The sequence below is a fragment of the Phalacrocorax aristotelis genome, chromosome 15 (genome assembly GCF_949628215.1).
Source record: "Phalacrocorax aristotelis chromosome 15, bGulAri2.1, whole genome shotgun sequence".
NCBI classification, from domain to species: Eukaryota; Metazoa; Chordata; class Aves; order Suliformes; family Phalacrocoracidae; genus Phalacrocorax; species Phalacrocorax aristotelis.
The window spans coordinates 3,112,680-3,139,451 of record NC_134290.1 but is presented as its reverse complement, the minus strand read 5'-3'; the positions used below and the strand labels follow the sequence as shown (position 1 = coordinate 3,139,451).

At 55.5% G+C, this 26,772-nt stretch overlaps 1 protein-coding gene and 1 long non-coding RNA gene across 5 annotated transcripts; one reads left to right on the top strand and one right to left on the bottom strand.

Annotated features, from left to right (window-relative positions):
• Positions 1 to 1,693: 1,693 nt before the first annotated feature.
• On the bottom strand, positions 1,694 to 3,977 carry LOC142065071 (uncharacterized). 2 transcript variants are annotated; one of them, XR_012663274.1, is made up of 2 exons: positions 3,748 to 3,977; positions 1,694 to 3,002 (listed from the first exon to the last, which is right to left on the bottom strand). It is a non-coding gene; the product is annotated as an uncharacterized LOC142065071 (long non-coding RNA). The 2 variants fall into 2 exon arrangements; XR_012663275.1 differs by lacking the exon at positions 3,748 to 3,977 and adding an exon at positions 3,612 to 3,741.
• On the top strand, positions 3,372 to 18,122 carry TBX3 (T-box transcription factor 3). Of its 3 annotated transcripts, none has more exons than XM_075110847.1 (8): positions 3,372 to 3,495; positions 5,146 to 5,590; positions 7,463 to 7,730; positions 9,059 to 9,205; positions 11,412 to 11,488; positions 12,805 to 12,962; positions 14,393 to 15,096; positions 15,911 to 18,122. In XM_075110847.1, the coding sequence occupies exons 2-8, from the start codon at positions 5,196 to 5,198 to the stop codon at positions 16,355 to 16,357; spliced, it is 2,196 nt and encodes a 731-aa protein (XP_074966948.1). In that variant the 5' UTR covers positions 3,372 to 3,495; positions 5,146 to 5,195; the 3' UTR covers positions 16,358 to 18,122. The 3 variants fall into 3 exon arrangements, with proteins under 3 accessions (XP_074966948.1, XP_074966947.1, XP_074966949.1); XM_075110846.1 differs by lacking the exon at positions 3,372 to 3,495 and adding an exon at positions 4,014 to 4,550; XM_075110848.1 differs by lacking the exons at positions 3,372 to 3,495; positions 5,146 to 5,590 and adding an exon at positions 6,873 to 7,174.
• The last annotated feature ends 8,650 nt before the right edge of the window (positions 18,123 to 26,772 follow it).

Below are 26,772 nucleotides of genomic sequence, written 5' to 3'. Positions count from 1 at the left end.
CACCTTTTGCTGGGCTGGGAAAGGGCCTGCACAGGGTGGGGAAGAGTTTCCCTCAGAAGCAGCGTGTAATCACCACTTGCCAGATGCCCCCCGTGCTCCAGCCAGTATTTACTCCAAACCTGCCAAAGTAAACCAGCCCGCTGCGTTTTATTTCGGATAAACACAGTGCAGCCATGGTGGGGTGTTGCCTTCCAAAGGGCTGGAGACGGAGCTGAGGCTGTGGTGCCTGGAGGGGGGAGAAAGGGAGGGAGGAGAGGGATGAATCCTGCAGGGTGCGGGGCGGCTGGCAGGCAGGATGGGTCTGGGCCCTGGGGATGCTTGGGACCAACAGCGCGATAAGGAAATGCATAGAAGGATGCAAAACCCCACTTACTCTGTGCATGTTGGCCCTGCTCACCCTGCACCCGGGCTTGGCCTCTCCTGCAGAGCAGCCAGCACACACAGAGGGTGCAAGGGACACCTCAGGTTTTGCTGTTAGGAGCAGGGATTTGCGGTGTACCCCAGGGCACGAATCCCTCCGGGTGTCACACACCCACACAACATCTCCACGTACACACACAGAGGCTGTGTAGCACACACACACAGCCCCTCCACGCACGCACACATGCCTCGGAGCTGCTCCTGCAGGCCTGGGAGAAGTCGTGTGGGCCTGAAAACCCGGCTGCCTGTATTTTCCTCTTGCCTTCTTCCTCCAGCTGGCTCTTCAGGCCACCGGGAGAGAGCCAGAGCCTCTCTCTCCTCCCACACCTCCAACACACACGCACGGGGCAGGCTCACTACATGCCCCGAACTCTCGTGTAAACGCTAAAAGTTGCTTAGGAGGGTGAAATCTGAGCAAGCAGGACTCTCCCAGCTGCTCAACCACCAAAGGCCCAGGGTCTGGCTAGCTCTGCTTTCCCTCTGGCCTGGATTGAACCAAGGAAAAACCCCAGCGAGGTGCTGGCGATGGCAGTATCAGGGAGCAGAGGAGAGCTGGGGAAGGTGGGAGCCGCTCCCCCCCGCCCCGGCCTTTAGCTCTTTGCGCTCAGAGATTAGAGAGCCCCGGCCCGGCTGCTCTCTGGGGAGACAGCGGAGACCTTTCATGCCTCTTTGAAGAGCCAAGATAGTGTCGGCCTTGGTGCAGCCCAGCCTGCAGACGGGCCGGGAGGCGCGGGGGCAGCCGGCTATCTCAGCGTGCCATCACCCTGCCTCCCCCCCGCGACCAGCCCCATTCCCACCTCCGCCCGGCTCCCGGCCCCTTCGCCATCGGCCGCTCTGATCTCCTCTTCTTTTTTTTTTTTTTTTTTTTTTTCTTACCCCCCCCCCCCTTCCACCCCTTCGCTTTGCCATTCATTTCTGCGGGCCTCCTTATTTATTTATTTCTGCGCCTCGCTTATTTATTTATATCTGGCAAAGAGGCGGCTAACAAGTAGCTGGAAGCACTGGCCAATATTTAACTAAGATGGCTGGCCATCAGGTCCCTTTTGTTTGCTTGCAAATTAATCATCCAGCGCGCAGTCGGCGCCAGGGTAGATTTATCACACACAGAAGGGGGAATGAGGCGGCCGAAGGGAGACAAAGACTGTTCGCACCTTCCCGCTTTTGATCTTAGATTAGTGCAGCCTCCCTTCATAATACGAGTCTCCAGGGGGCTTCGTCGGGGAGGTCACTCGGAACTGGCGGAAGTTTGCACGCCATTAGCCAGACGCTGAAATTGGAAATCATAAGCGGCAAACATTTTATTTTCCCTCCGCGGGCCGCTGCGCGGGTGGGTGCCGAGCGCGGTGCAAGGTGCGGGGCAGGCGCGGAGGGCGGCAGCGACTCCGGCCTCCGCCGCCGCGCCGAGGGTGCGCTCCGGCGGGGCGGCCGCGAGGGCCGGGGCGCGGCGGGGCTGGGGGCGGCTGCGCTTGTCTTGCGGGAGCCCGCGGGCACCTCCAGGTCCTCGGGAGAGAGCGGCGGCCCCGCTGGGGCAAATTGCGGCAAACTTCTTGAAGCCGCCGGGCGTTTGTTGTGGGCTCTGTTAAAGGGAAGGCATGGGGTTTGGGGGTTCCTACCGCGGCAGCGGCTGGAGGCAGGAGCCCGAGAGCCGGTTCCAAGCAGAGCCTGAAAAAACTCGCTCCTTTCGTTGATAACTAGCTGCACAGCCCAGCCGAGCGCTGCGCGGGTAGCCAAGCTCCTGGCTTCGTGAAACACATCAGACTTTCTCCCCCCCCCCCGGCCCCAAGTGCCCCCATCCTCTTTGAACGCATTACTCCCGCTTCCTTTCCTCCCTCCTCCTCCTCCTTTCTCCATTCCCCCCCCCCCCGACCAAAGGGGAGATATTTTGGTGAATGCAAAGCGATCCTAGACGCTGGTTACTACAGGGACTTCACCAAGCTGGCGCCAAGCGCTCTTAACCATGTGCGTCAAAAATGCAATGTTAGAAGAGCTAATCACTTTAGAGGTTCCGCTCCCATCTGCGCGCAGCCAGCGCCGAGCCCCCGCACTCCGCCGCTCCGCTCCCGCAGGATTATCTTCCCCTCCTTAAAGCAAGATGGGGGGTGGGGGGGTGGGGTTGTGCCGGGAGATCCCCCAGGGAGGGATCGGGGAGGGGGGCTGGGTGGTGATTCGGCATCTCCCAGCGCTGGCATATCCCGCCCGACACCCGCGTGGGCGCGCCGTGCCCTGCATGCCCACGGCTCCACGACACGCACACGCACGACGCCCCGTCTTGCTGCCCTGCACTGGCGTTCCCCGAGGAACATGTCTCCCCAGAAACTTCCCAAGCGGATCCTGCCCTGCTCTTCCCTCTCCGTGAGGCCGGCGCAGGCCCACGCGTGATGCCTTCCCCGCGCGGGAGGGGAGGTGGCTCCATGCAGCCCGGGCACGGGGGCAGCCGGGGATGGCCCCCCCCGCCCGGCGCTGCCGCGGCCCGGGCGCAGGGAAAGCCGCACTTCCCGTCTCCTCCCCGCGCACCTCATGGAAGAGGAGGGGTGTGGGAGCGTAACCCTCTCGGCGCCGGTGCCAGCCGAGTGGCCTTCATCCTCAGCGCCAAGAAAGAAAATAAAAAGAATAATGAATTTTTTTAAATCCCGTTTCCAGCCGCGCCCCCCCGCCCCTTCGCCGGCGGGATTAGCAGCCGTCCGGCCCGGGGCTGAGCGAGCGGCGGCCCCTGCCCGACTCCCCGCAGCCTGCAGCCGCCCACGACAACAATAATAACGGCGGCCGCGGCCGGAGCCGAGCCCCGAGCCAGGGGGAGACCCGCAGGGCCACCCCCCGGGCCGGCTCCCACCCCCCGGGGCTCGCCCCAGATTTGTGGGGGGATGGGGGTGGGGGGGAAAGCGCCCGGCCCCTGGCCTGGAGGTCCTGTCTCGTTTAAAGAAATTAACTTTCTCGGAGGTGGGGGAGGAGAACGGGGTGGGGTGGGGGTGCAGCGGCAGAGGGGGTGACACTAACCCCGGTGGCTGTGGGGACCGGCGGCAACCGCGCCGCGGCGGGGATGAGCGTGCGGCGCGGCGGGCCCCGCGGCCGCCCGAGGTGGGTCCGGAGCCGCGGGGTGGAGGGGGAGTGTGTGGGGGGGGCGCCTGGGGTCACCCCCGCCGCTGCGGGCCGAGAGGCGGCTGCCGGGGCAAAGCTCGTAGTGCCAGGCCCACCTGGGGTGCGGTGCGATGCGGGGGGGGCCACCCGGAGCCGGACCCCCCCACCACGCGTGGAACCCCCCCTCCTCCCCGCACTCCCGGCGCTCCCACGCCGCCTCCCGAGCGCTGCCGCTGCCTCGGAAGCTCCTACCGGGGCAGGCAGCCGGAGGAGAGCGCACTGGAAATGCCCAGCCTGCCATCTCGCCGGGGCCGCGGGGGGCCAGGGCCGGGGCTGGGGGGGGGCGAGGCGGCCCCGAGCACCCCCCTAGAGGCGGGTGCTCCCGGCCGCCCTCCCCGGCGCTGCCTGCTCCCTCCCCTCCGATCATGTTGACATATTCACACGGCCCGGAGTACTAGTGATGCTTTGCTGCAGCGTTACAGTTTCCGACACCTTCTTTTTATAACTCGGCTCTGTCCCCCTTCCACTCGACCTGTCAAAACCACGCCTATGGAGCCACACAATTGGTCCGAAAGCGTCAAAGAGCCAATCAAGGAGGCTCCAGCTCCCTTGTAACCCACAACACATCCATACAATCTGGTGCACGCAGAGCACAGACTCACAGGGAATTCTCAGAGCTGAGAGGCTCCTTCTCCCTCTCTCTCTTTCTCTTTTCCTCTCTTTCTCCCCCCCTTTTCTCTTCCTTTCTCTTTCCCTCTCTCTTTCTCCCTCTCTCCTTTGCTGGAGCGCTGCTGGAGAGAAGGCAAGCGTGTAATTCTTCCAGATTTCTTTTTTTTTTTTTTTTTTTTTTTTTTAAAGCAGAGCGAAAGAGAAAGAGAGGGGAGGAAAAAAAAAAAAAAGGAGGAGGGTGAAGAAAGAAGAGATCCTGATGGAAATCAGGGCACCCTGACCAGCTCCTGCTTGGAGAGGGGGGAAGGAGAGGCGGAAACGAGATTTCCCTACAAGTTTTTGCTGCTGAAGGTTGCTCAGGAGCCTTCCTCGGTCGGCGAGGGGGGGTGGGTTTGTTTGCTTCTTTCTGCTTTCCCTCCCTTCCCAGCCTCTGCTCTGCAGCCTGACCGTACGGAGGAAAGGTGGAGGGGTGGGGGGGAGGGGGGGGGGAGAGCCAGCCACCCAAAAAGAAAACCCAGCTTCGAGCCGTCACCCTCCGCCACGAAAGAAGAGAAGGGGGATCGAGACTAAGAGAAAAAGAAAAAGAAGAAAAAAAAGGATCTCGGCTTGTCCAGCCTTTCTGCGGCAACAGGAGCAGACAGCGAACCCGGTGGATTTTTTTTTTCCCCCTTCTTCGGCGTTTCTATTCCAGCGCAAGGACTTCCACTCAGGGAAAAAAAAAAAACCAAAACAATCAAACAAAACAAACCTGCAGAGACCGAACACACAAAAAAGCAAGACTAATAATGAACAATCTTGTTAATCCGCTGTCCCGAGGGCTGGGGATGTGCTCCGGCTCGGGAAGTTGTAGGCTGTAGAAGTTCTGCCTCTCCCCCATGTACTGTGCTGTCTAGAGCTTGTTTCCCCCCACCCTATTTTTTTGGTGCTTTATTGCTGTTATTGTTAGTATCTTAATTTTTCTTCTTCATGATGTGCTGTTAGAAACCACTCCGGGACTACTCCAGCAGTAGGAAGACCGAGGAGTGGAGTGGATGAATATACCGATGAGAGATCCAGTAATCCCTGGGACAAGCATGGCTTATCATCCTTTTTTACCTCACCGGGCACCGGACTTTGCCATGAGCGCTGTGTTGGGACATCAGCCTCCCTTCTTCCCGGCTCTGGCTTTGCCTCCCAACGGGGCGGCCGCCCTCTCCCTTCCCGGGGCTCTGGCTAAACCCATCATGGATCAGTTAGTGGGGGCTGCAGAGACTGGTATACCCTTTTCTTCCCTGGGTCACCAGGCAGCAGCCCATCTGAGGCCTTTAAAAACTCTGGAGCCAGAAGAAGAGGTGGAAGATGACCCAAAAGTGCATCTGGAAGCCAAAGAGCTTTGGGAACAATTCCATAAAAGAGGCACGGAGATGGTGATTACTAAATCGGGAAGGTAGGTCTGGGTCGGGGGTTCGTGCCTTTTATTTCTTCCCCCTTCTCTCCCACCCTTCAGCCTCTGCACCCCACCTGGCTGCTCCAGAGCAAGGCTTTTTCGCTGACAAATTGCTCCATAAAGCTTCTTTCACCTGGAATTATGGAAAGTTTTAGGCAGCTGAGGATCCGAGCCCATCTCGGGCACCACACTGCAGGGAAAGGCTCGACCACTGAACCGGCCCTGCTCTGCGTGTGCGGGGGGCGAGGGGGTCCCTTCATGGTTCAGTAGCTTAATACTTTCCGGAGAAGACTGGTAGCAGAAAGAAAATAATTTGGGGTTGGAAAAGGAGCTGGCCTGATTTCAGCCTTGCCATATGTAATTTGTCTTCCTTAAGAAAGAGAAGGGGGAATACAGGAAAAATTATTTGGAGCGGTGTATCGCTGCTGCTGAGGCAGGAGCTGCAGGCGGGCAGAGGGGCTCAGTTTATCAGTCGCTGCTCTTGTGCCTGTCTCTCTGCTGGGATCTAGGCGTGCATTTGTGCTGACTAATTGTATCTGGAAAGGCACAAAAAGCTGACAAAAATACTCAGCGGTCCTGCAGCCGCTGCTTTGGTGGCTGGGGAGGTTTTGCAGCTCCGCGCTGCCTGTCCCTGTATTTATGTAACCTTCACGTGGGAATGAATGAACATACACGGCGCGTCCACGCTCGGCATTTCTCCTTTTTATAGGTTTGCCCATCCGAAATCCCTCGCTGTATTCGCTACTCGTTGACATCTATGCTCTTTTCCAACTCTGCCTATCGCTGCGATGACACGTAGGGAGAAAACCTCCTTTGCACCCGGGTGTTTTTCTAAGGGACTCGCTTAGAAACCTCCCAAACAATTCCCGTGTAATTTGCCAGTAGAATTACTCGAGGAAGCCACTCCTGAAAAGTCTTCTTAGATGGCCTTCAGCTGCCTTGCTGGAGCTCACCTACTTGCAGAGCACCAGTTGCAGGCTACAGGCTCAGGGAAAAAAAAAAGAGCAGCAAAGAGGAAAGGAAAAAAAAAAAATCCCCTCACCCATTTTACTGCTTTCCCAAAGTTTTTTCTGTTAATTGTGGTGAAAAGTTTTTTTTTGGGTTTGTTGTGTTTGGTTGTGTGTTTTGTTTTGTTTTTTTTCGCGAAAGCCTCGGCGAGTATTAAGCGCTTTTACATGTTGCAAAGTCATGTGTTTCCTTTTAAGTTGAGATTGCTGAATGCCAACCGCTCGATATAATAAACAGCAAATTTGTGGTATCCTGTTGCAGTTTCGAGCTGGACTTGGGAGCGGAGGGGAGCGGGCTTTGCAGAGAGCCCTCTGCACAAATGGGTTATCACCGGGAGGCTGTAGCGCTGGGAAGCCGCGGCAGCCACCCTGCCCTCGCTGGAAGTTTTTTTTCCCTCCCCCTCTGCAAAGTGAAAAACTCCCCTCTCCGCTCTTCATGGCTGGATTATACTAATGCGGGGTGTTTATTGTATCGGGGTGCGATCTGTTCCCCTTTCTTTGTTTAGCAGGCGAAAAAGGAAATAATGAGAGATCTGAGAGCCCCAGATGAGGCTTGGCTGTTTAGGAATGGCAGAGGGTAGGCGCCTGCTGATTTCTAGGGAATACGTACCTCTCCCCTCCGCCGCCCATCCCAGGGACCATTTTCTCCTGAAACTTTTAAGCATTTGAGAACCCTTTCGCTGGGGGTGGAGGGAAGCCCTTTTGCTTGGAGGGGGGGGCACACAGGACTTTCCCGCTTCTGAGAGCCGAGGTGATTGCTTGGTGGACGCGCTATCGAGATTCAGGAGCTTATTTAAATGCTGTAATTAATTTTATTTTATTTTCGTCTTGTCTCTTCTTTACCCCCCCCCCCCCCCGCCCATAGGAGAATGTTTCCTCCATTTAAAGTGAGATGCACTGGACTGGATAAAAAGGCCAAGTACATTTTATTGATGGATATTGTGGCGGCTGATGATTGTAGGTACAAATTCCATAATTCCCGGTGGATGGTAGCCGGCAAAGCTGACCCTGAAATGCCAAAGAGAATGTACATCCACCCGGACAGCCCGGCCACCGGCGAACAATGGATGTCCAAAGTCGTCACCTTTCACAAGCTGAAACTCACTAACAACATCTCTGACAAGCACGGATTTGTGAGTGCCTTTTACACCTTCCTTTGCCCCCGCCTTCCCCCTCCCTCGCTGCCTGTCCGGAGCGGGGGGTGCCGGCGGGGGGATCCACCGGGAGCGCGGCGGCTGCTCGGCCGCAGCCGTGTCCGCAGCCCCGGCTCCCGCGGGTGGGAGAAATGCGGGGAGAAGGGGGAATAAATACCTCCCTCCCTCCCTGCACAAGGGGGATGCGCATCTGTCCAGTTTCTGATACTAGTTGAATTTTTTTTTCTATGGCTGAGGTCAGGATTAAGCACTCGAGTTTATTCTGTAACCTTTCCAAAGCCCCATCGTGCCATTCAGCGTTAACTTTAGAGTTGGATTTCCAGCATAGCTCAACTCACTATTTCTCGGAGCTGTGTTGACTTTATATATCTATATAATTTTTTTCTAATAAAGTCGATCACACTTTTTTTTTAAGCGTAGGAAAATGATATGCATATGTGTATAAAGAGCTTAAAGGCCTAAGTACGCAAACATTTAAATATATATTAATCTGGATAATGTAAAGCAAGCAGGAGTGAAAATAAACAGGGACGAAAATCAGAGGTCAAGTTGCCCATTCATGTCTATCCACTCCTTTACATTTACTGGGTGTGCAGAGATAAAAACTTACCCCTAAGAGTGAAATCAAACAAACCTGCTGATAAGTGCTCTAACGATCCTTGCCATTTCTTTCTATTCCTGGGAAAGCCTCAGCCTCGGAGCCGGGGGTTGCTGGTGGTGGCCGCGGTCGGGGGATCTCTAATGTGCCGAAGATTGCATTTGCTGGCTGTGATTTGATTAGATGATACATTTTTGCCTTTCGCAGAAGGCCTTAAGTGGATTGGGGCGAGCAATTAGACCTAGCCAAGGCTCTCGTGGTGGTGTTGCTATTGTAGCTGCTGCTGCTTCTTGACTTGATTTTGATTTTTTTTTTTTCCACGTTGAAATCAAAAGACATTGCGGCCGGAGCCCAAACAGCTTCTCCCACTCTCCTAGGAGAGCTCTGCTGGGATTTTACACACACACACACACACACACAAACACACACACACACACAGACAGAGGTCCAGCGGAGAGCCTAACCCCGGCGAGCTGGAGCTGTCAGTGTTTTTTGTTGGATGCTGCAAGGAGTGTGCGTGTGTTTGGAGTGTGCTCGGCGGGGAGGAGGAGTGAGGGGAGGAAGAGTGAGGGGAGGAAGGAGAGGGAAGGCAAATTAGGAGGAGAAAGTGCCGATGGCTGGGGGAAGTGCGAGGCGGGGGTGCTGCTCCAGCTGACCGTCTTCTTTCCCCCCCTCCGCCCTCTCTGCTGCCGGCCGCTGCCCCCCCCAGACCATTTTAAACTCCATGCACAAGTACCAGCCCCGGTTCCACATCGTCCGAGCAAACGATATTCTCAAGCTTCCCTATAGCACGTTCAGGACCTACGTTTTCCCGGAGACTGAATTCATCGCAGTGACCGCATACCAGAATGATAAGGTAAGGAGATTAAGAAAGGATTTGTTTTACGTGTTTTGGCTTTTAAGAGAGCTTTTACTCTGCATTGTTCCCTTAAAAATCACGAAGCCCATCCCGCTCCTCTCTCTCTCCCCCTCCCCCCGTCTTTCCCCCAAAACCTTCTTGATCCAACTTCGGGAAGGCGCCGGGGGAGGGGGCCGGGCACTCTCCTAATAGCAACCTCGGGGAAGGCAATTAAAGGGGGGGGGGGGGGGGCTGTTTAGGGGTTTGGGTTTTCTTTTTTGCTCCCCGGTATGGGGAAAGCGGTAGGATGGGGTGGGGATCGCTGCTTTCAGTGTGGATTTAATCTAAGAGGCATCAGGGAGGGAAAAAAAAAAAAAAAAAAGAATCGGCTCCGTGTGTCGAAAGACAGAGGGGGAGAGCAGCGGGGCTGGAGATTTTGTAATTCTTCCTGGCCTTTGTGCTGTTTTAGCTCCTTTAACAGCAATTGGCAATAAGGCTGGAGCGCACGTCTGGTTCCTATTATTATTATATTATGATTCTTTTTTTTGCATCCTGCAGTGTTTTATTATTTTTTGTGGTGCAGAAATATGCTCTGATCAGAGAGGGGTATCTCGCTTGAATTTAGCTGGAAGGTCTGAAAGAGCCAGTGTGAGAAAGTTTTGCAGCGCTGCAGACGCTGCTTTTGGATTTCTGCTGGTTTATTGTCGCTTGCGACGAAGGTGGTATATTTGGGCGAGTGGCAAATGGCGAATTTACGATAATTAAGTCAAGTGGAAGGAAGCGAAGGAGCCAAAAAAGGGGCTTTGGGTTTTTTTTTTTTCTGTCTATGACTTACAACTTTGCGTGCGTGTGCATTAAGCGCAGAGGGTCCGGGTGTGCAGCGCCCGCTCTCTGCAGCTTCCCCGTGCCTCTCTCTGCCCCCTCACTCCTTTCACTGTTAAAAATAAAGGGGTGAAGATGGGAGGGTCTGCACCCTTCTGCCCTCTGTTTCTGGAAAGCCACTTCTCCCTCGGGGCTCGGGCTGTTTTCCTCTCTTTCTGCGGCCGGGCGCTTGCAAGGAAACGGAAAGAAAATGTGCGTACAGAGAGTAGACTTTGCTTTGGGACTTATCAGCAGGGCTGTTCGCCCCGGTCTATCAGCCGAGGCCGGCTTGGTTGAAGGACAGAAATAAGCATATTTGTCTGATTGCCATGAAATCGCCTGGAAAGCGGCGTGCGGGAGCGGCGGGGAGCCCTCGGCTCCGGCGCTGTGGGAGCCGCCTCGCCAGCAGGTCAGAAGGCACGGCCGGAATCACCAGGATTAAAAGTCCTGCTGGTTTTTAGCAGTGGGTTTTCCTGCTCTTTCCTGATCCCGCGTGTGCTGCGGGGGAGAGGGAGGGGGGAGCTCGGGAGCCGGGGCCGGTCCTGCCCCGCACTCAGCCGCAGGCAGGGGTTTGCTCTCCGGTGTCCTGCCCTCCTGCCACCGGGTTGTGGCACTCCCAGCCCGGTCCGGGAACTGGAGCAGGAGCGGGGCGGCGGGCAGGCGGCATCCCCGTCCCCACCGCCCGCGTCCCGTTAGAGCGAGGGAAGCCCCCGGCTGGGCTTTGAATCCGTCTCCACGCATAGTGCGTGCAGGCACGGGGAGTCGCGGGGTGCCCTGCACCCATCCCGCCAAACGCTGGAAGGATCGGCCATTCCCAGCGATAACCTGAATCCCGAGGAAACCCCCAAGCATTCACCAAAAAAGTTACCCGCCCCCCGAAAAAACACCAGAAAACCTGCCTCAATCCCAGCTCGCTCCGGCACCGCCAGTACCGCAACACACACGCACCCGCGGAGCATAATGCGATTATATAGAGTATTTTATTATAGCAAGGGGGTGGGTATGATTCCTTTGCGGTTTAATTATGGCATTTAAAGAGTTTTAAGCGCAGGCATAACTTGCACGGATCGCATTGCACGGCTAAATTAATTCCGATGCGGTGGCAGCAGCACGGGGTTCTTTCATTGCCACCACAGCCCGGGTCACCGGCCAGCCCGGCCAGGGGATCGGGTGCGAGCTGCCTCCAAAACAGCTCGGGAAACCATAGGGATTCACCCCAAAACCAGGGACCTTTGCTCCTGCCTTGTCCTCGTCCTGCCGGCATGGGTGAACTGAGAAGAGGGGGGTTTTGCTGTTGTTTTTAATCTAAAATCTTCTTTCTGCCCCAACCCCCTGCCTATTTTTTTTCCCCTCCTTTCTATAGATCACTCAGTTAAAAATTGACAACAATCCCTTTGCCAAAGGTTTTCGGGACACCGGGAATGGAAGGAGGGAAAAAAGGTGAGTCTGGATAGATTATATATAGGTGCCTCGCTTGGTTTTCATGTGTAAAGCTCAGAACATAAGCAGAGGTCAAAATCACCTTACCTTGCCTCCAAACCACACCTCCCCCCGCCAAAATTCATAAGGATTTTGTCGTTAATAACGCCAAACTGATTGCATAGGAATTCTTTCCTGCTTTCCACATTTATTTTTCACATCGCAGGGAATGGCTGGCCAAAGCGATGTTGGTGCATTAAGCAATTATCACTGGAGAAGGAAGTTTCTCTTAAAATTTGGAGAGGAATATTACATTATAGTTTGTATTTGGACTGTGAAGGAGGGAGAAGCGAGGGCAGAGCTGATCGCTGGTTGAATCTCCTCTGGCTTTTTCCCGGGGACTGTATGGAAAAGACTAAAGTGTGGAGGAGAAACATAAATAAACTGTTTTGACAGAGGTGTCTCGTGAATATGGAAGTAATCAATGATAGAAGAGTCTTTATTTTTTTCCAAGAGCAGCAGGACACAGTTTGTTCCCCAGGTAGACAGACAGAACTCATTTTAATTGGACTCAAGTTTTTTGTTTTTAATCTTGGAGAAAATAGAGAAAATGATATTTTTTTTCCTTCGATGGAGGATATGTCTCTGTTTTGTTACAGCAGACAGGATATTTTAGCCATTTGCACTCGGGTTTAGATAATGAATATATGCCTGTTCCTCTTTTTTTTTTTTTAAACAAAAAAAAAAAAGGGGGTGGGGGTGGTAGGGAAGAATATGATGTAAAACAAGAGGCCTTTCTCCCTGCCCAGCAGTGAGCCCAGCACACATTCACGCGCACACACACACACACACGCCAGCTCCTCTTGCCCGACAGTGTGAAAATAAAGTCAATGCTGGAGCCACAGGACGGAAATTATTTCTAATTTCTCTCTAAATATAAATAGATTTTTACTCCGGGTTAATTGTTGGTGAAAAGATTACATAAAGTGCCTAACAAAATAACCACTTCCTAGCAATCTTAGCAACCATTAAGATGGTTCATATCTCTGGAACATCCTCGCCTTTTAAAAGCTAATCTCCAGGGAACGCTTCCCTCTCCCCTCCACCCCTTGTCTTTAATATCTGCCCTTGCCGAGGAGCCGCTCGGCGCTTCCAAGAAAGCTCCTCTCATTGCCAGCCAAGTCCTGCCTGCGTGTTCCCCCTCCAGGGAACCTTGGACCTTAATTCCTCTGCCCCAGTGACCCCCAAATAGGAACTCAAAAACGGGCTGGGGAAGGGATGGGGGGTCCCGGGGTGGTGCCGGGGTCCGCTCGCCCAGCGGGTGCATGTCCCCATAGGAAGCAGCTGACCCTGCAGTCCATGCGGGTGTACGACGAGAGGCAGAAGAAGGAAAACCCCACCTCAGACGAGTCCTCCAACGAGCAGACGGCCTTCAAGTGCTTTGCCCAGTCCTCCTGCCCCACCGTGCCTGCCGTCGGCACCTCCAGCCTCAAAGGTGAGAGCTGCGGCCCCTGGACCCCCCCGGGGAGAGTCTGGGTGCCTGCTCTGCGAGGGGACGGATCCCAGCCTGTACCGCTGCCCTCTGGCACCGGCGCGTCTTCCTTCTTTCTTTCCTTTATCCTTCTTTTCTCTTTTTGCTCTCTTCCTTCTCACTTCTATCTCTTCTTTACCTCTTCCCTCCTCTCTGTCCTTCGTGCTCTTTTTATCTTTTTCTTTGTCTCTCCTTCCTCCTTCCTCCTTCTTTCCTTCTTTCCTTCTTTCCTTCTTTCCTTCTTTCCTTCTTTCCTTCTTTCCTTCTTTCCTTCTTTCCTTCTTTCCTTCTTTCCTTCTTTCCTTCTCTCTCCTTGCTTTTTTTTCTTTTTATTTCTTTTTCTTCCCCCCCCCCCCTTCTCTCTCTTTATCCCTCTCTGCCCTTCTCACCGTCTCCCTCTCACTTTCTTTCTCTCCTTCTCCCTCTCCCCCCGGCCTCCCTCTCCTCCCACTGCACATTCATTCCTCCCCTCCTTGGTTCAGAAAGGAGCCAGCTCCAAGTCAAGGGAGCAAAGACAGACCACGGGGCAAAAGTTCAAAACTGGAGTCACTCCATTAATATTCCTCTCTGAATCTGTTATTAGAGGAAGGATCTTTCCCCTGGATACAGTCCCGAACTTTGTTATAGAAAAGTCACCCTCGATTTCTCTCCGTGCGGGGTTGGGAGCTGTCTGCAGCTCTCTCACATGTATTAATCCATCCAGGGGCGGGGGGTGCAGGGGGAGGAAGAAACAACCTCTTTTTTGTTGTTGCTTTACTCGTTTGTTTAAAGTCCTGCCGAGCTGAGGGGAGGGGAGCTGGGAGGGGACCCGAAAAGCAAACCAGAGCTTCGCACCTGGGGCGCTGAAATTCGGAGATGAAGTGCAGAGGAATCCAGCGAAGCCGTGCATGCGTTTGGGGAGGAGGAGGAGGGGGGTCCAGGAGATGATGGAGGCGGGAGTGGGGGGGTGTTCAAATTTTGCCCATTGAAAAGGGCTGAAAACTTTAGAGAAGTTCTTAAGAGGCACATCCCCAAGGCCCTCCGACCCCACCGGGAGGACGCTGCCGTCTCTGCCGTGGCCGGGGGTGCTCCCGGGGGGTCCCGGGGGGCTCCCCGCCGCCCCGGCGCAGCGCAGCCGCTGGCCCCGGGCCCGCCCGGCTGGGGGGTCGCTCCTCCGGGCCGCCGCTTTGTTTCGCAGCCAGTTTTGTTGCTCGGTGTAAAACTCGGCTTTGGCTTGGATGGGGTGGGTGGTGGGAGCCGGGGGGCGTATTTATTTATATCATAATAAAAAAAGGAAGTGTTTACATTTAAACCTCTGGCCGACCAGGAAGCCTCTCTGCCCCCTCTCCCAGCCCGACGGGGCTTTAGGGACGTGCAGCGCCGGATCCCAGCCCCGGGCTCCCTTTGTCTTGCAGATCTCTGCCCCAGCGAGGGAGATAGCGATGCAGACAGCAAAGACGATCCCTTGCTAGAAACCAACGAGTCGGGTAAAATCAGCACGACCACCGCCGCCACCCCAGCGCCGGCCAGCTCCGCCGCGGCCGGGGGAGACGACCCCCGGGAGAAGGGGGGCAGCCCCTCCAAGAGCCACTTCTTTCCCGGTGACTCGGCGGGGAGCCGGAACCGAGAGAGAACGGAGAAAGCCCCTCCGGACTCCCGGCACAGCCCGGCTACTATCTCCTCCAGCACCCGGGGGGGAAGTCTGAGCGGCGAGGAACTGAAAAGCCCCCTCAGGGATGGCCCCAAAGTAGATGAGAACCGGCTGCTGGGTAAAGAGCCCTTTGTCCCCCTCACGGTCCAGACCGACAGCACGGCCCACCTGAGCCAGGGACACTTGCAAAACCTCGGTTTCCCCCCGGCCCTGGCCGGCCAGCAGTTCTTCAACCCGCTGGGGAACGGGCACCCGCTGCTGCTTCACCCCGGGCAGTTCGCCATGGGGGGCGCCTTCTCCGGCATGGCCGCAGGCATGGGTCCCCTCCTCGCCACCGTCTCCGGGGCATCTGCCGGGGTCTCGGGACTGGACAACACGGTCATGGCCACGGCGGCTGCCCAGGGACTCTCGGGAGCATCGGCGGCTGCTTTGCCCTTCCATCTGCAGCAGCACGTCCTGGCTTCTCAGGTACCGCATCCCTCCCCCCTCCTCTGCGCTGCTCCAGGGGCTCCGTCCCGGGGGAAGGGGGGGTAGCAGCCAGGCACCCCTTTAGCTTCCCCGCTGCGTGTCCCCCGCTCCAGCTCTCTCTGCAGGGACAGGCGCTGGATTTGGGGGAAAGTCGGAGGTGGAAAGCCCCAGGGAGGGGGGGGACACGTGTGTGTGGGAGGTGTGTGACCCAGCTTGAACTCCCGCAGCTCTTCCACCCGCCCTGCTGTCCTCTAGCTCCTGTGCTCCCTGGGACACTGTGGCGGGGCCAGGCCTTTGCCCCCCCCCACCCCCGGGGGCTTGACGGCCCCCCCGGCGCAGTCCCGGCGCGGTGCTGGGCGCGCCGCAGCTTGCGGAGCGGAGCCGCCGGCGGGGGAGGGGAGGGAATGCCCGGGGCTGCCCTGTGGGGACAGAGCGTTTGCCCCAGCGAAAGAAAAATCCCCGCGCAGAGGAGGGGGGGGGAGGCACCACGGCCCTTATCTCATTTCTCCTCCGTTGTGCCGCGACCTCCCCCACCAGTGGAAGTGGGGCCGATGGGGTGGGGGTCGTGCAGGGCAGAGCACCGGCAGGGGCGGGGGGAGGGGTGTCCGGGTGGCTTTGGCCTCGGCATTAGCAGGATGGATCTTCACCCCCTCCCGTAGGCAGCAGCAGCTTGGCCGCTGTCAGCTCTCCCACGGGCGTGTGCGTGGGGGTGGGGGTGGTGTGTGTGCTAGAGCGGGGTGCCGCGGAGCATCCCCCGGGGTGGGGGATGTTCAGGCCGGTAACCCTTTCCTTTCTCTCTCCTCCCTTCCCGCAGGGCCTGGCCATGTCTCCCTTCGGAAGCCTCTTCCCCTACCCCTACACCTACATGGCGGCGGCGGCCGCCGCCTCCAGCGCCGCCTCCAGCTCGGTGCACCGGCACCCCTTCCTCAATGCCGTGCGGCCGCGGCTCCGCTACAGCCCCTACCCGCTGCCCGTCCCCCTGCCCGACGGCAGCAGCCTCCTCACCACCGCCCTGCCCGGCCTGGCCGCCGGCTCCGGCGAGGGCAAAGCCGGGGGGCTGACCACTAGCCCCGGTTCCGTGCCCCTGGACTCCGCCTCGGACCTCACCAGCCGCTCGTCCACCCTCTCCTCCGGTTCCGTCTCCCTCTCCCCCAAACTGGTCGCAGAGAAGGAGGCGGCCACCAGCGAACTGCAAAACATCCAGCGCCTGGTCAGTGGGCTCGACCCCAAGCAGGACAGATCCCGCAGCGGCTCCCCGTAACGCCCCGGCCTCCAGGAGCTCATTTCAAATCAGTCTCGCAGTGCACTTTGTTTGAAAGAAACCACATCCTCCACCCGCGAGTTGTTTTTTTTTTTCTTGTTTACCCCCCTCTTTTGTTTTTTCTTGCCCTGTCTATTTTTTTTTTAATATGAAAATCCCCCAGCGTTGTGTGTGCGCTAATCACAAAAAAGGTATCTGGTGAAGCAGGGGGGTGAGGGTAGGGAGGGGGTCGGGGATGGGGGAGCAGAGCCGAGTTGGGAGAGCTGGGTCAGAGAACTGCTCACAGGGAGCAGGCTGGCCTGGCCAGGTCACCGGCAGGGTTGTGGCATCCTCCTTTCCTTTTTTTTTTTTTTAAACTGTGTAAAAAAAAAAAAAAGAACAACAAAAAAAAACAGAAAAAAAGGAAAAATCACCTAAAAGCAAAAATAAAACAAAAAAATCAAACAAACGTATGAATAAAAATTAAGTAAGAGAAGTGATTGTTTTCTTTCCGAAAGAAAAGTGTGTAACTCGCATATCGGTTCTTCAACAGTTGTTTCTTGGGCGGGTTGTTAACGACAACCCACTTAGTCAATATTAAGGGAAGCTGTGTGTTTATTATTGTGATGTCTGAGAGCCAGCCGGTGGCTTTTTTTGCATGTTCCATAGTAGTCTGCTTTTTTTGGGGGGGTTATTTTTTATTTCGGTGGGGTTTTGTTGTTTATTTTTAATGCTCGTTTCAAATCCCAGGGAAAAAAATTATTAATAATAAAAACAAAAATAAGACCCTCGTCCCTCTACCTTAAACATCCTCCCTGTAGCAACAACAATAAGAAGTGTAGTTGGAAAGAAAAAAAGTGAATTTATTTTATATAAAAACCTCTGTAGCTTGACTGTAGGTTTATCACAGCTTTCCCTCTGTAATTGTATATGCAATAACAAGGTTTAAACATACTGAGAAGAAGAAAAGAGCGGACACTATTATTAAAACAAAGTATTTATGTAATTATTTGATAACTCTTGTAAATACGTGGAATATGAATACTCGAAATTAAACTTTAATTTATTGACATTGTACATATCTCTGTAAATACGACTGCAGCTGTCTTTTTTCTTCCTTCTGTTTTTATTTTTAGTCGTTTTCATTTCAAGTTCGTAATTCCTTTAAACATACACCCCGACCCAGAGGAGAAATACCCCCGTTTCTGAGGGCTCGCTTTTTAAATCGGAGTTCACCCCAGAAAACCTGACCTCGTCCTTTTGTAAAGGAGCCGAACGCAAAAGGCAAAGCAGAAACAAACACGATTAATCAAAGAAAGACCTTTAAAAAAATAAAAGAAAAAGCAATGTGCCATGGTAGCTTTTAATCCTCGATTTCTCCAGTGTTCAAAGTGCTACTTTCCGTATAAAATGTCAGCAAGAACGAAATGATTTACGTTAATACACGACAACAGGCTTCTCCAGTGGCTTGAGAGAAAAAAAAAAAAAAGATTATGATTCTAGGATTTTCTTTACTTTGTATTATTTTTTTTCCCCATTTCCTTGGTGTGTCAAAAACCCCCCAGCCCCACGATGGAGTTTTACTACTGTGCTTATTGTTGTCTTTGTTTGAGTGAGTGCATATTTTCTTGGCTTGAAAGTCAGGTGTTCAGAGCTGGTTCAAAGAAAAAAAAATGAAGGTATATTTTGTGTTATATAAATGTTGAGAAGTTCTTGATTTTTTTTTCTGTATTTTTTTTCCCTTTTAAAAGTCACTGAAGTTTCAATAAATTTTTATTGAAATGTCTTGGGCGTACTGTGAAATGCCTTCACCCCAACCCTCCCCAAAGTGCCTGGGAGGATGGAGGGGTTGAAAGATATATATCCCTCCCCTGCCTTTCTCCTCCACCCCCCATCCCCTTCCCGATATTAAGATATTTCTCCTGGAAGGAGCTGGTACGAACCAGTCGGGATGGTGTGGTTTGAATTGTTGGTGGGGAAGTACGAGTTTTAAGCAAGCTGTTTAATGTACCTTTTCCGTCTTCATCCCTCTCGCTTTTAAAGTCGATCCAGAGGCTACTAAGTCACCTCTTTTAATGGAAGAATATTAAGTGGCGTTTGAAAAGTTAATGAGAAAGGCTCAGCTATGCTTTTATCTGTCATAAATTAATAACGCAAAAGTGAAGAATTAGAGAATAGATTGCTTAAATTTTAATGCACAGCCCTCCTCCAAAGTTTCCAGGTAAAGTGCTCAGGCGTTGATGGTGTTGCTGGGCTCGTTTTCCCTCCCGTCCGGGCAGAGGAATTGGCTTTTCCAGTTAGTTATCACCTGGAAAGACATGGGTTTGGTGTTTGGGTTTTTTTTTCCTTCCCCCCCCCGCCCCGAATCGCCCCTTCTCACCCTTGGGCTGATGACACGTTGAGATTAAGCTAGAAAATGGCTGAAACGGGGACAGGCATCCAGGCTGCTGGGAGGACCAGTGGCCTGGGAGGTCACCGAGAAGAGAACTAAGAACTGGCAGCCCCTGCCTGTACCTTTGCCAGTCCATGAGCACATCCTTTAGCAGAACATATATATTTCTCTCCTTGTTAAAGAGATTTTTTTCCCCCTCCCTTCAACAGTTAGTGGCCTGTATATTGGAAAGTGATTCATCCTCCGCCAGTAATAAATATTGTAAGAATGTACTTCCAGCCTGTATCCTGTTTTATACTCTGCCTGCCCCTCAGCCCGTGGCCCCGGCTCCTGCGCCGGCAAGATAAAGGGGGCCAGTGGATGAAAGTGGCCATAAACCCTTTTTTCCACCCGTTTTTTAACAAGTCCCCAGCGGGACCCCCCTCCATGCCCATCAAACCCTGCTCAGGGGGCCAGGACCCTTCTCATTTCGGCTTGTGTGTGTACGTGTGCTCATTTTAAAGCCACGGTGCTTGCAGCAGGGGAAAGGTTTGGGCTGAGCAGGGTTTTTTTTCCTCTCCCTCTTCCCCCACCCTCGAATGGCCCAAGGTGATGGCTGCTGGAAATGTCACTTCAGCTGGTGCTCCTCTGAGCTGGCCTGGGCGAGCTGGGGCTTTTAGGGGTAGGCTTGGCTTTTTTTCAGGGATAGGGGTGGATTTTAGGGGTACGGATGGCGTCGGGGCTGGCAAAAGAAATTAAAACCACCCCACCCCAAGAACCAGGCAGGGTCTGCAGGCAGCCAGCCTTCGGGCTGCAGCCCCGCAAGCCGGTTTCCACCCAGATCCTCCGCACGGGTGAGAGCCGGGGCTGCTCCTGGGGGGTTTACCCTGCCCCAGAGGGGAGCAGAGCGGCGGGGCCGGCCCCTGCCAGCCCCTCTGGGCTGTAAAACCATTCTTCGCTGTTCAACCTTCTCCCCTGCCCTGAGCTCTGGCCTTAGGGGCAGCGCAGAGGCACCCTCCCATGTGTTCCAGATCCCCCCCACTCTTCTTAATTTGGCTTCAGGAATGATGGGGGAACCGCTGTTTTTTTCCTCTTCCCCAGCTGCTGGCCCCCCAAATCTCTGTTACAGAGGGAGAGCAGTAATTGTCTGTAGGGGAGGGAGATTTTTCGTAGTTGGCGAGGAAATTCGCTGCTGATGTTTAGAGGAAAGCAGATCTCCCCCACCCCTCCCGCCTCGTTTTCCTGCCGGCCCAGGAGTCCGGTAGCCGCTCCGCAGCTCAGGCGGGCACCGGCAGCCCCGGGGCGCCACAAACCCAGAGGTCACCATTTATTTATTATTATTTTTTTTTTAAGGCTGAGGATGCAGCCTGAGTGATTTACCACCCCCTACACTCCCCTTCCACGGGCCTAATGCTGACCTCTCCCTCTCCATGCCCTTGCAAGAAATCCGTGTACCGCAGGTGTAACTCTGACTTGCAAATGGCTTTATCTCTTGTGTATCTTATTTGTATATAGTAACGTTAATGAGTAACTCTTGTGGCGCTTGTGGATGGAGGTAAACAGCGAGCAATCTCTCTGGATTATCCTGTCTATTACTCACCTGGCGCCTGTCTTGATATCCTCAATGGTTTTATGGCTGATGCAGGCGACCCGGCGCTGGGTGGGGGGGGTGTCCGGCGGCGGGGGGTCCGGCGGGGTGCCGGCGCCACCTCTCGGGCAGCCCAAGCAGTGCGGAGCGACCCCCGAGGGGATCCACGGCCCGTGGGAGGGGGCACGGCACCCACGGAAAGGGTGGCTCCGGGAGGGGTGGGTGGTGGGGAAGCGAGCCGTCATCCCCCCCCCCTCGCTGGGACCCCGGAGCTCGCCGCTGGCTTTGTTGGGAGCGGAGCTGGGGTTTACCCGCAGGAGTTTTAGTCCCAAGTCTAAATCTGTAGGAAAGTGGGGCTGGGGACGCACCGCCGGCCCCGGGGGGTGGGTTGGGGCGGGGGGCGCACCGGAGCGGCAGCAGCCCGGGAGGACACCCACACCCCCGCCGTCCTGCCGGCCTGCTCGGCCCACGCTCCGCTATTAGTTAATTATTGATTGATTACAAGTGAAAATTTATGACCCTTCCCCCCTCCCCCCCGCAGCCTCCCGGCCCCCTCGCACGCACACACGCTCCTGCCCTCTGCAAACACTCCGAGGGAGGGAGGCGGGAGGCGTGTTGTTGTTTTTGGCCTTGACAGCTTCCAGGAATATGAAATATTTAAGCCCTTCGGTCGATCTTCCGTAACCTGGCCGCCCTTTCCCCCCCCCCCCTTTTTTTTTTTTTTTTCAAATTCCCCCCCCTCTCCTTTCATGTCTCGGCTCGGGCGGGGGGGGGGGGTTGCTCCCGCGGCGGCCGGGCCCCCTCCCCGCACATAGCCGGCGTGCGGGCTCGGAGCATGCCAGGCCTCGCAGATCAAAGGGACCTCTCCGGCCTCCGCGCAAGGGAAAAGAAAGAGAGAGAGAGAGAAAAAAAAGTTTGATTTCTTTAACGATTGTTCGTAAAAGTCTTGGAAGCAGGGGCCATCCCGCCTCCTCCCTCGCCCCGGGCTGCAGGATTGCACAGGGAAATGATTTTTTGGGAAGGCAGAGAGAGGGCTAGGGAGAAGAGAAGGGTTGGGGGGGGCGGGGGGGAAGAGGAGTTGCTTGAAATTTAGCAGCCTTGTGTCTGCAGGGGTGCAAATCCCCGTCCCGGGTGGGAGCCCGAGCCGCGGGGTCTGCGCGCCCCGGGTGGGCAGCGGGGCCCGGGCCGCGCTCGGAGCTGCGCTCCCAAAAATGCCCCGCAAGAGCGGGGCCGAGGCAAACCCCAAGAGCCTTAGTAAGCCCGTTGGTGTGCGGGGGGCGTATCAGGGCGCCCCCCCCCCAACACCTTCCCGCCCCGTTTCTGCAGCTCCTGCTGCCGGGCAGCTCGGGGCGAAGGGCGCTGCAAACCGGGTACCGGAGCGCGCTGCCCCTCGCACGGACACGCACTGCCCTGGCCAGGGCTGAGACATGGACGGACGACGGACGGACGGATGGATCGGTTGTTTGTTGTCTTGGGAGGGTAAACGGTGTGATGTGGCGATTGCCTTGGGGCGCTGGGGTTTGACGCGGCCGAGGCGAGCCACCGGGGCACCCCGCGGGGTCCGCCCCGCTCCCCCCGGCCCGCCGGCCCCTCTCACCCCGGCCCCGGGGCGACACCGGGCGCAGCCGGCCGGGCGGCCCCGTTCTGGCGGCGGCGGGTTGGGATGAGCTCGGGGAGGGGGAAACGGAGCGGGAAAACCCTCCCTCCTTCGGCACCTATAGCCGCGCCTTGCAAAGCAGCCCCCGTCCCCAGGAGCACGGTGGCACCGCCGAGCCCTCGGCCCTTTCCACACCGCACACACACGCACCGGGAGAACGAACGGCCCCGCACAGGGACATTCCAGACCGTGGAGCTGGGGGCTCGCATCACCTTACCGCCCTGACCCGCCGACCTCTCCGGCACCGGCCTCTCCGCGCATCCAGCGCCCGAGCCGTGCAAGGGCGGCCCTTTACACCTGAAGCCTTTTGACTGCGGGCGGAGAGAAAAAGCCAGCGGCTCCCGGGGACCCCGCTCTGCGGGGTGATGCATGGGGGTGGCGTGGGGTTTTTGTTATTTTTTTTTTTCAGCCAGCCCCGAACTTCCCACGTGCTTCTCCCCAAACCCCACATTATTAGTGAACAATTAAGGCGTGTAAAAACACGGCGAGGCGAAGCCCTTAGCTTGAAGTGGCCGTTTCAAGGCGCTGTTGTAACTCCTGGTTCCAGCAGCTCGCCCCGGTGCGGAGGGCTGCAGCGGGTCCCCGCGGCCGCTGCGGGCAGGGTCAGCTGCGGGGCTCGGTAGCTGCGCCCTCCTCTTCCTCCTTGGGAGCTCAGACCGCAGCCACCACCGTCGGGTTTTCCCTTTTCTAAACCCCCTCTTCTATTTTTAAAATTATTTTTTAAATGATTTGATTATTCTGGAGAAAGTGCTTTATTTTTATTTTTTAAAGCGCTCTCAACAGAATCAGAGTTCCACCTTTAGCGCAGGTAACCGCGGCCGTAATTCTAGTTGAATCTGACGTTGGTCACACTAAGCTTACCTTCCCCTCACTTCCCCAAATAAAGCTCTTTCTAGAGAAGGTCTCTTTCCAACATGGCATTGAAAATAACATTTAAGAAACCCAACCCTGATGGCAAGCGGGCCGGGCTGCGGGGAGCCCGAGCCGACCCCACGGACACTCCGACCCCCTCCCCGCCCGGGGCAGCCCCCCTCTGCCTCTGGCTTCTCTCCTTTCCGAAATCCTTTCAAGCTTTATTTCCTTTCAAGCCGCCAAAGTGTCACTGACAAAAATAAAGTTAACAAGGAAATTAGCCCGATAGAAAAATCCAGCGGTGCCTTTGCCCCCGGACCTGCTCCTTCCAGGGAAGCTACGAGCGGAGCGGCTCCAGGGAAGGTGGGGGGGTGTCGGCCGTGGAGAGGGGAGCCGGTTGGGGTATCCCACCGACTGGACAGAAGGTTCTGTGAAATAGCCTTTCTTGGGGCAGGAGGAGGCGGCGGGAGGGAGCTGGAAGGGTTTGCTCCAAGCTTTTGTGCACAACGCGGAGTCACGTTGCCGGTCCCTCGGCAGGGAAGGGGGTCCCCGCGCCGCAGCCCCCCGCCATCGCGCCGCCCGATCGCGCTCCTCGGGAAATTTGTCACCGAGATCTTCGGGCAGGATTATTTCCTTTCTGCCGTGAAACTTTTCCTAGGCGCTCTCGCATTTATTTTTCACAAGTTTCTTGAAATTATTTTTTTTTTTTCAGCTTTCCCTTTCTGTCCGGTCGTGGCCTTCCTTCGTGGATTTTTGAGGGGTGTTTTTTAATTCTTCCGCTTTCCTGAGTCCTATCGCAGCCGCTTTCCATTTCTCCCGACTCCGACCTAAAAACCAAACAGCAACACCCCCCACCCCCCCCAAACCTCAAATACAAATACAAGCCAGGTCAGGAGGCTCCCCCGCTCCGCTTGCTGGAGCGGGTGGGGGTAGGGGCTACCCCTAGGAAAAGTGAAAAGCTTGTTTTAATGGGCGGTCATTGCTAAATCTCACCTTAGGGCCAAAACGACTCGCGACCCATTGCCCTCCTTACGATGTATTTATTTGTCTCAGTGGCACCAGCCGTCAGTCATTAGTGGGGGGGTTAACCCGAGAGCCGCACCACGGTGCTGCCTGTGGTCTTGTGGCTCTTTGGTTTGTTTTAAGTATGATTTCTCAACAGGAACCTGGCCACAAGCGGAGGAATAACGTGTCCCGGGAGGGCTCCCTGGTGAAACGCGGCGGGAAACACTCGTGGGAGCACAACGAGCGACGACCCCTCCGAAAACGCGTCTGTTTCGGTCTGAGAAAGTGGGGCTTTGGTTTGCACCCCGAAGGGTTTGCTCCCGGGAGAAGCGGCGGCTCGGGCCACCAGAGACTATTTAATGAACCTGGCCGTGTTTTCCAATATTCTTAACGATCACGGAGGAGGGAAAAAAACCCAAAACAAAAAAGAAAAACAGAGAAGCCGAAGAGCAGTCGCCCGAGCCCGCGGCAGCCGGGTGAGCTGCCGCTGTCCCCGGCCCGGCCCGAGGGCTCCCCCCGGGCAGCAGCTTCCGGCACCCGCACCCCGACGGCGGCGTTACATGCACGCATTTCTGCGGTTACAGACAGACAGTGGGCTCCTGAGCCTCTCCTTAGCTGTACATTACTTTTTTAGATGTAGTTCTCTCCGTACGTAACATGCATAAAGCGCTAAGTAGCTTCATATATTTCAAATATTTATATAGTTCAAATACATCTATATGTATGTGTCGTTATACGAAGATAATGCGAAGAGATGAGGCTGTGCGCGGATTCATTTCGCTTTGCCCAGTCGTGTGCGGTGGGGACACCGCACCCGGTGTCCCCCGTGCCCCCTCCCGGCTTTCCCAGGCTCTGTCCCGCCTGGCCGGGCACGGCAATACAACCCTCAGGCTGGGGCCGGGAGGCTCTAACTGGTGCGTTTGGTAGCTTGTGCCTCTGTCGGCTTTGCGTTATCTTCGCTATCGTGTGTCCTGGGTGAATTCAGCTCTGCATCACCCGCTCGCCGAGCAGCCCCGGGCTCTCCCGCCGCCTCCGGGCAGCTTTGAGGGGTCCCTGCCCGTCGCCCCTCGAGGAGCGGGGAGCATGCGGGAGCCTCCCCGCTCAGCTGCCGGCCGGGAGCCCCGGTGCTTGTGTTCACACCCCTTTGACAACCGGCTTGCTGGTTTGTTCCCTTTGCCAAATATTTAACCGGGGCCGGGGTGGGGAAGAGAGATAAAACATACATTTAATCCTCTTCTTATTATTATTTCTTTTTTATCCCCCCCAACCCGGCATCCCGCGGCTCCAAATTTCTGCTGCCAGGAGGATGGACCGATGGTGCGAGGTGCTTCCCTTGAGCCCAGCTTGTCCCCAGCGCAGCCCCGGCTGACTCCGGGCAGCGGGGAGAGCAACGCCGGGAGGGAGCCCCAGCCTCGACCCGCGTCTCACGCAGCCCTGACATCGCGAAATAATGAAATTAGGGAGTCGTGAAATCACGGCAGCAGACAGGACTTGGATGCCCCATGCCAGCAGCCTGCCTGGTGAGGAGGAGGAGAGGAGGGTGCCTCGCTGCTGGGGGTGTCCCGGTGGCCGGGGCCGGGGCCGCTCCCGGGGCCGGGTCGCGCCGTTAAGCCGCTCCTGGAGTGCCACCTGGTGGGAAGAGCCCGGCAGCACGGGCAGGGATCGGCTCCAGGGCCCCCCGCAGCCTCCTGGCCCCCCACCCGGCAAGGGTCTCCCCAGAGCTGGCAGGGGGAGCGGCGCGGGGCGTGTAGGGTATCCCCAACTGCCCGGGCATGAGAAACGCTGAGGATGGAAGTAGCATCATTAAAAAGGAAAAGATTATGAATTAAAAGTGTTTTTCCTTCAGAGTCTGAGAAAGAAGAGCCTCTTCTGGAAATCCTACCCATCCACCCTCCTTCTGTTCACTTATAATCATGGGGGGGCTAGAGGCATGCGTGCAAGAATGCCATCAGCACCGGCACAATGGCTCCTGGGGATTTCAGTGAACTCCAAATGAGAACCTCGGTGCTGGGCTTTCGTGGGGAAGTGGCATTAGGCCTGGCATTTCTGTAGGAAACCTCCCAGAGTTTTACCCGTGTGTGTGTAGCTGCGCTCTGTGAGCAGGCGGCCTCTTAAATGAACCGTTGCCCCCCTCCGGCTGCACCCACGGGCTGGTTTGCATGGCACAGGGCCTCCCTTGCTTTGTCTCCTTGGGTTTCTGTTGTCCTCCCTCACGCAGCCACATGTGTGCGTGTACTGAGCTGTTCTGCTTCTGTGTTTTCATCGTTTCTCATATGCTAGCTTCTCTACTTTCTCACTCATATACTTTTATAAATGCATGCAAGCACCAAACTAATCTTTCAACACTTTGTTTCATAGTTTTATTCATACTCTTCCAACTTGTCGTGCATTTTTTGCTCTCTTATGTGCACACAGAGCTATTCTTCGTAAGCAGTTTGTCTTCTTATATCCGTATTTCTGTTTTCTGCCTCCTCTCTCACTACAAAACTATTCTGTGCCACAAACTGCCATTTTGCATGAAACGCTTCACGCTGGGCCAGCAATCAAGTTGCTTTGGTGGAACTGGGGGGCACTAAAATGTGAGAACAAGGATGTAAAAGCAGGAAGATATGCATCAAACTTCAGGGTAAACAATGGGAATGATATTGATTGCCTTTTAATGTGCAGTGGTCACACAATGGGGAAGAAAGCCTTCCCAGGGAAGAAAAAGACACTTCCCACTTAAGAAACTGGTAGCAGACACATATATTTCAGTGAAACTTCTGGAGCAGTGCTGAAGAGACCTTATTCCGGGGCTCCTGTAGGGAAGTGGCTTTCCAGGTCTAGAAAAGCTTCCAAATAAAGTGCTGTCCTACTTTCCAACTGCCTCTGATGAGTGATGAGAAATGGCTATTGTCCCTGCCCAGGCTGGTGCGCGCTCTCATTAAGGCCCCTGAATTGTGTGTGTGCATGTCGGCGTCAGA

Coding starts and splice junctions, on each gene's coding strand:
- TBX3 (XM_075110847.1), top strand. CDS start 5,196: ATGAATATACCGATGAGAGATCCAGTAATCCCTGGGACAAGCATGGCT. Junction 5,591..7,462: donor GTGATTACTAAATCGGGAAG/GTAGGTCTGGGT, acceptor CCCCGCCCATAG/GAGAATGTTTCCTCCATTTA. Junction 7,731..9,058: donor TCTCTGACAAGCACGGATTT/GTGAGTGCCTTT, acceptor TGCCCCCCCCAG/ACCATTTTAAACTCCATGCA.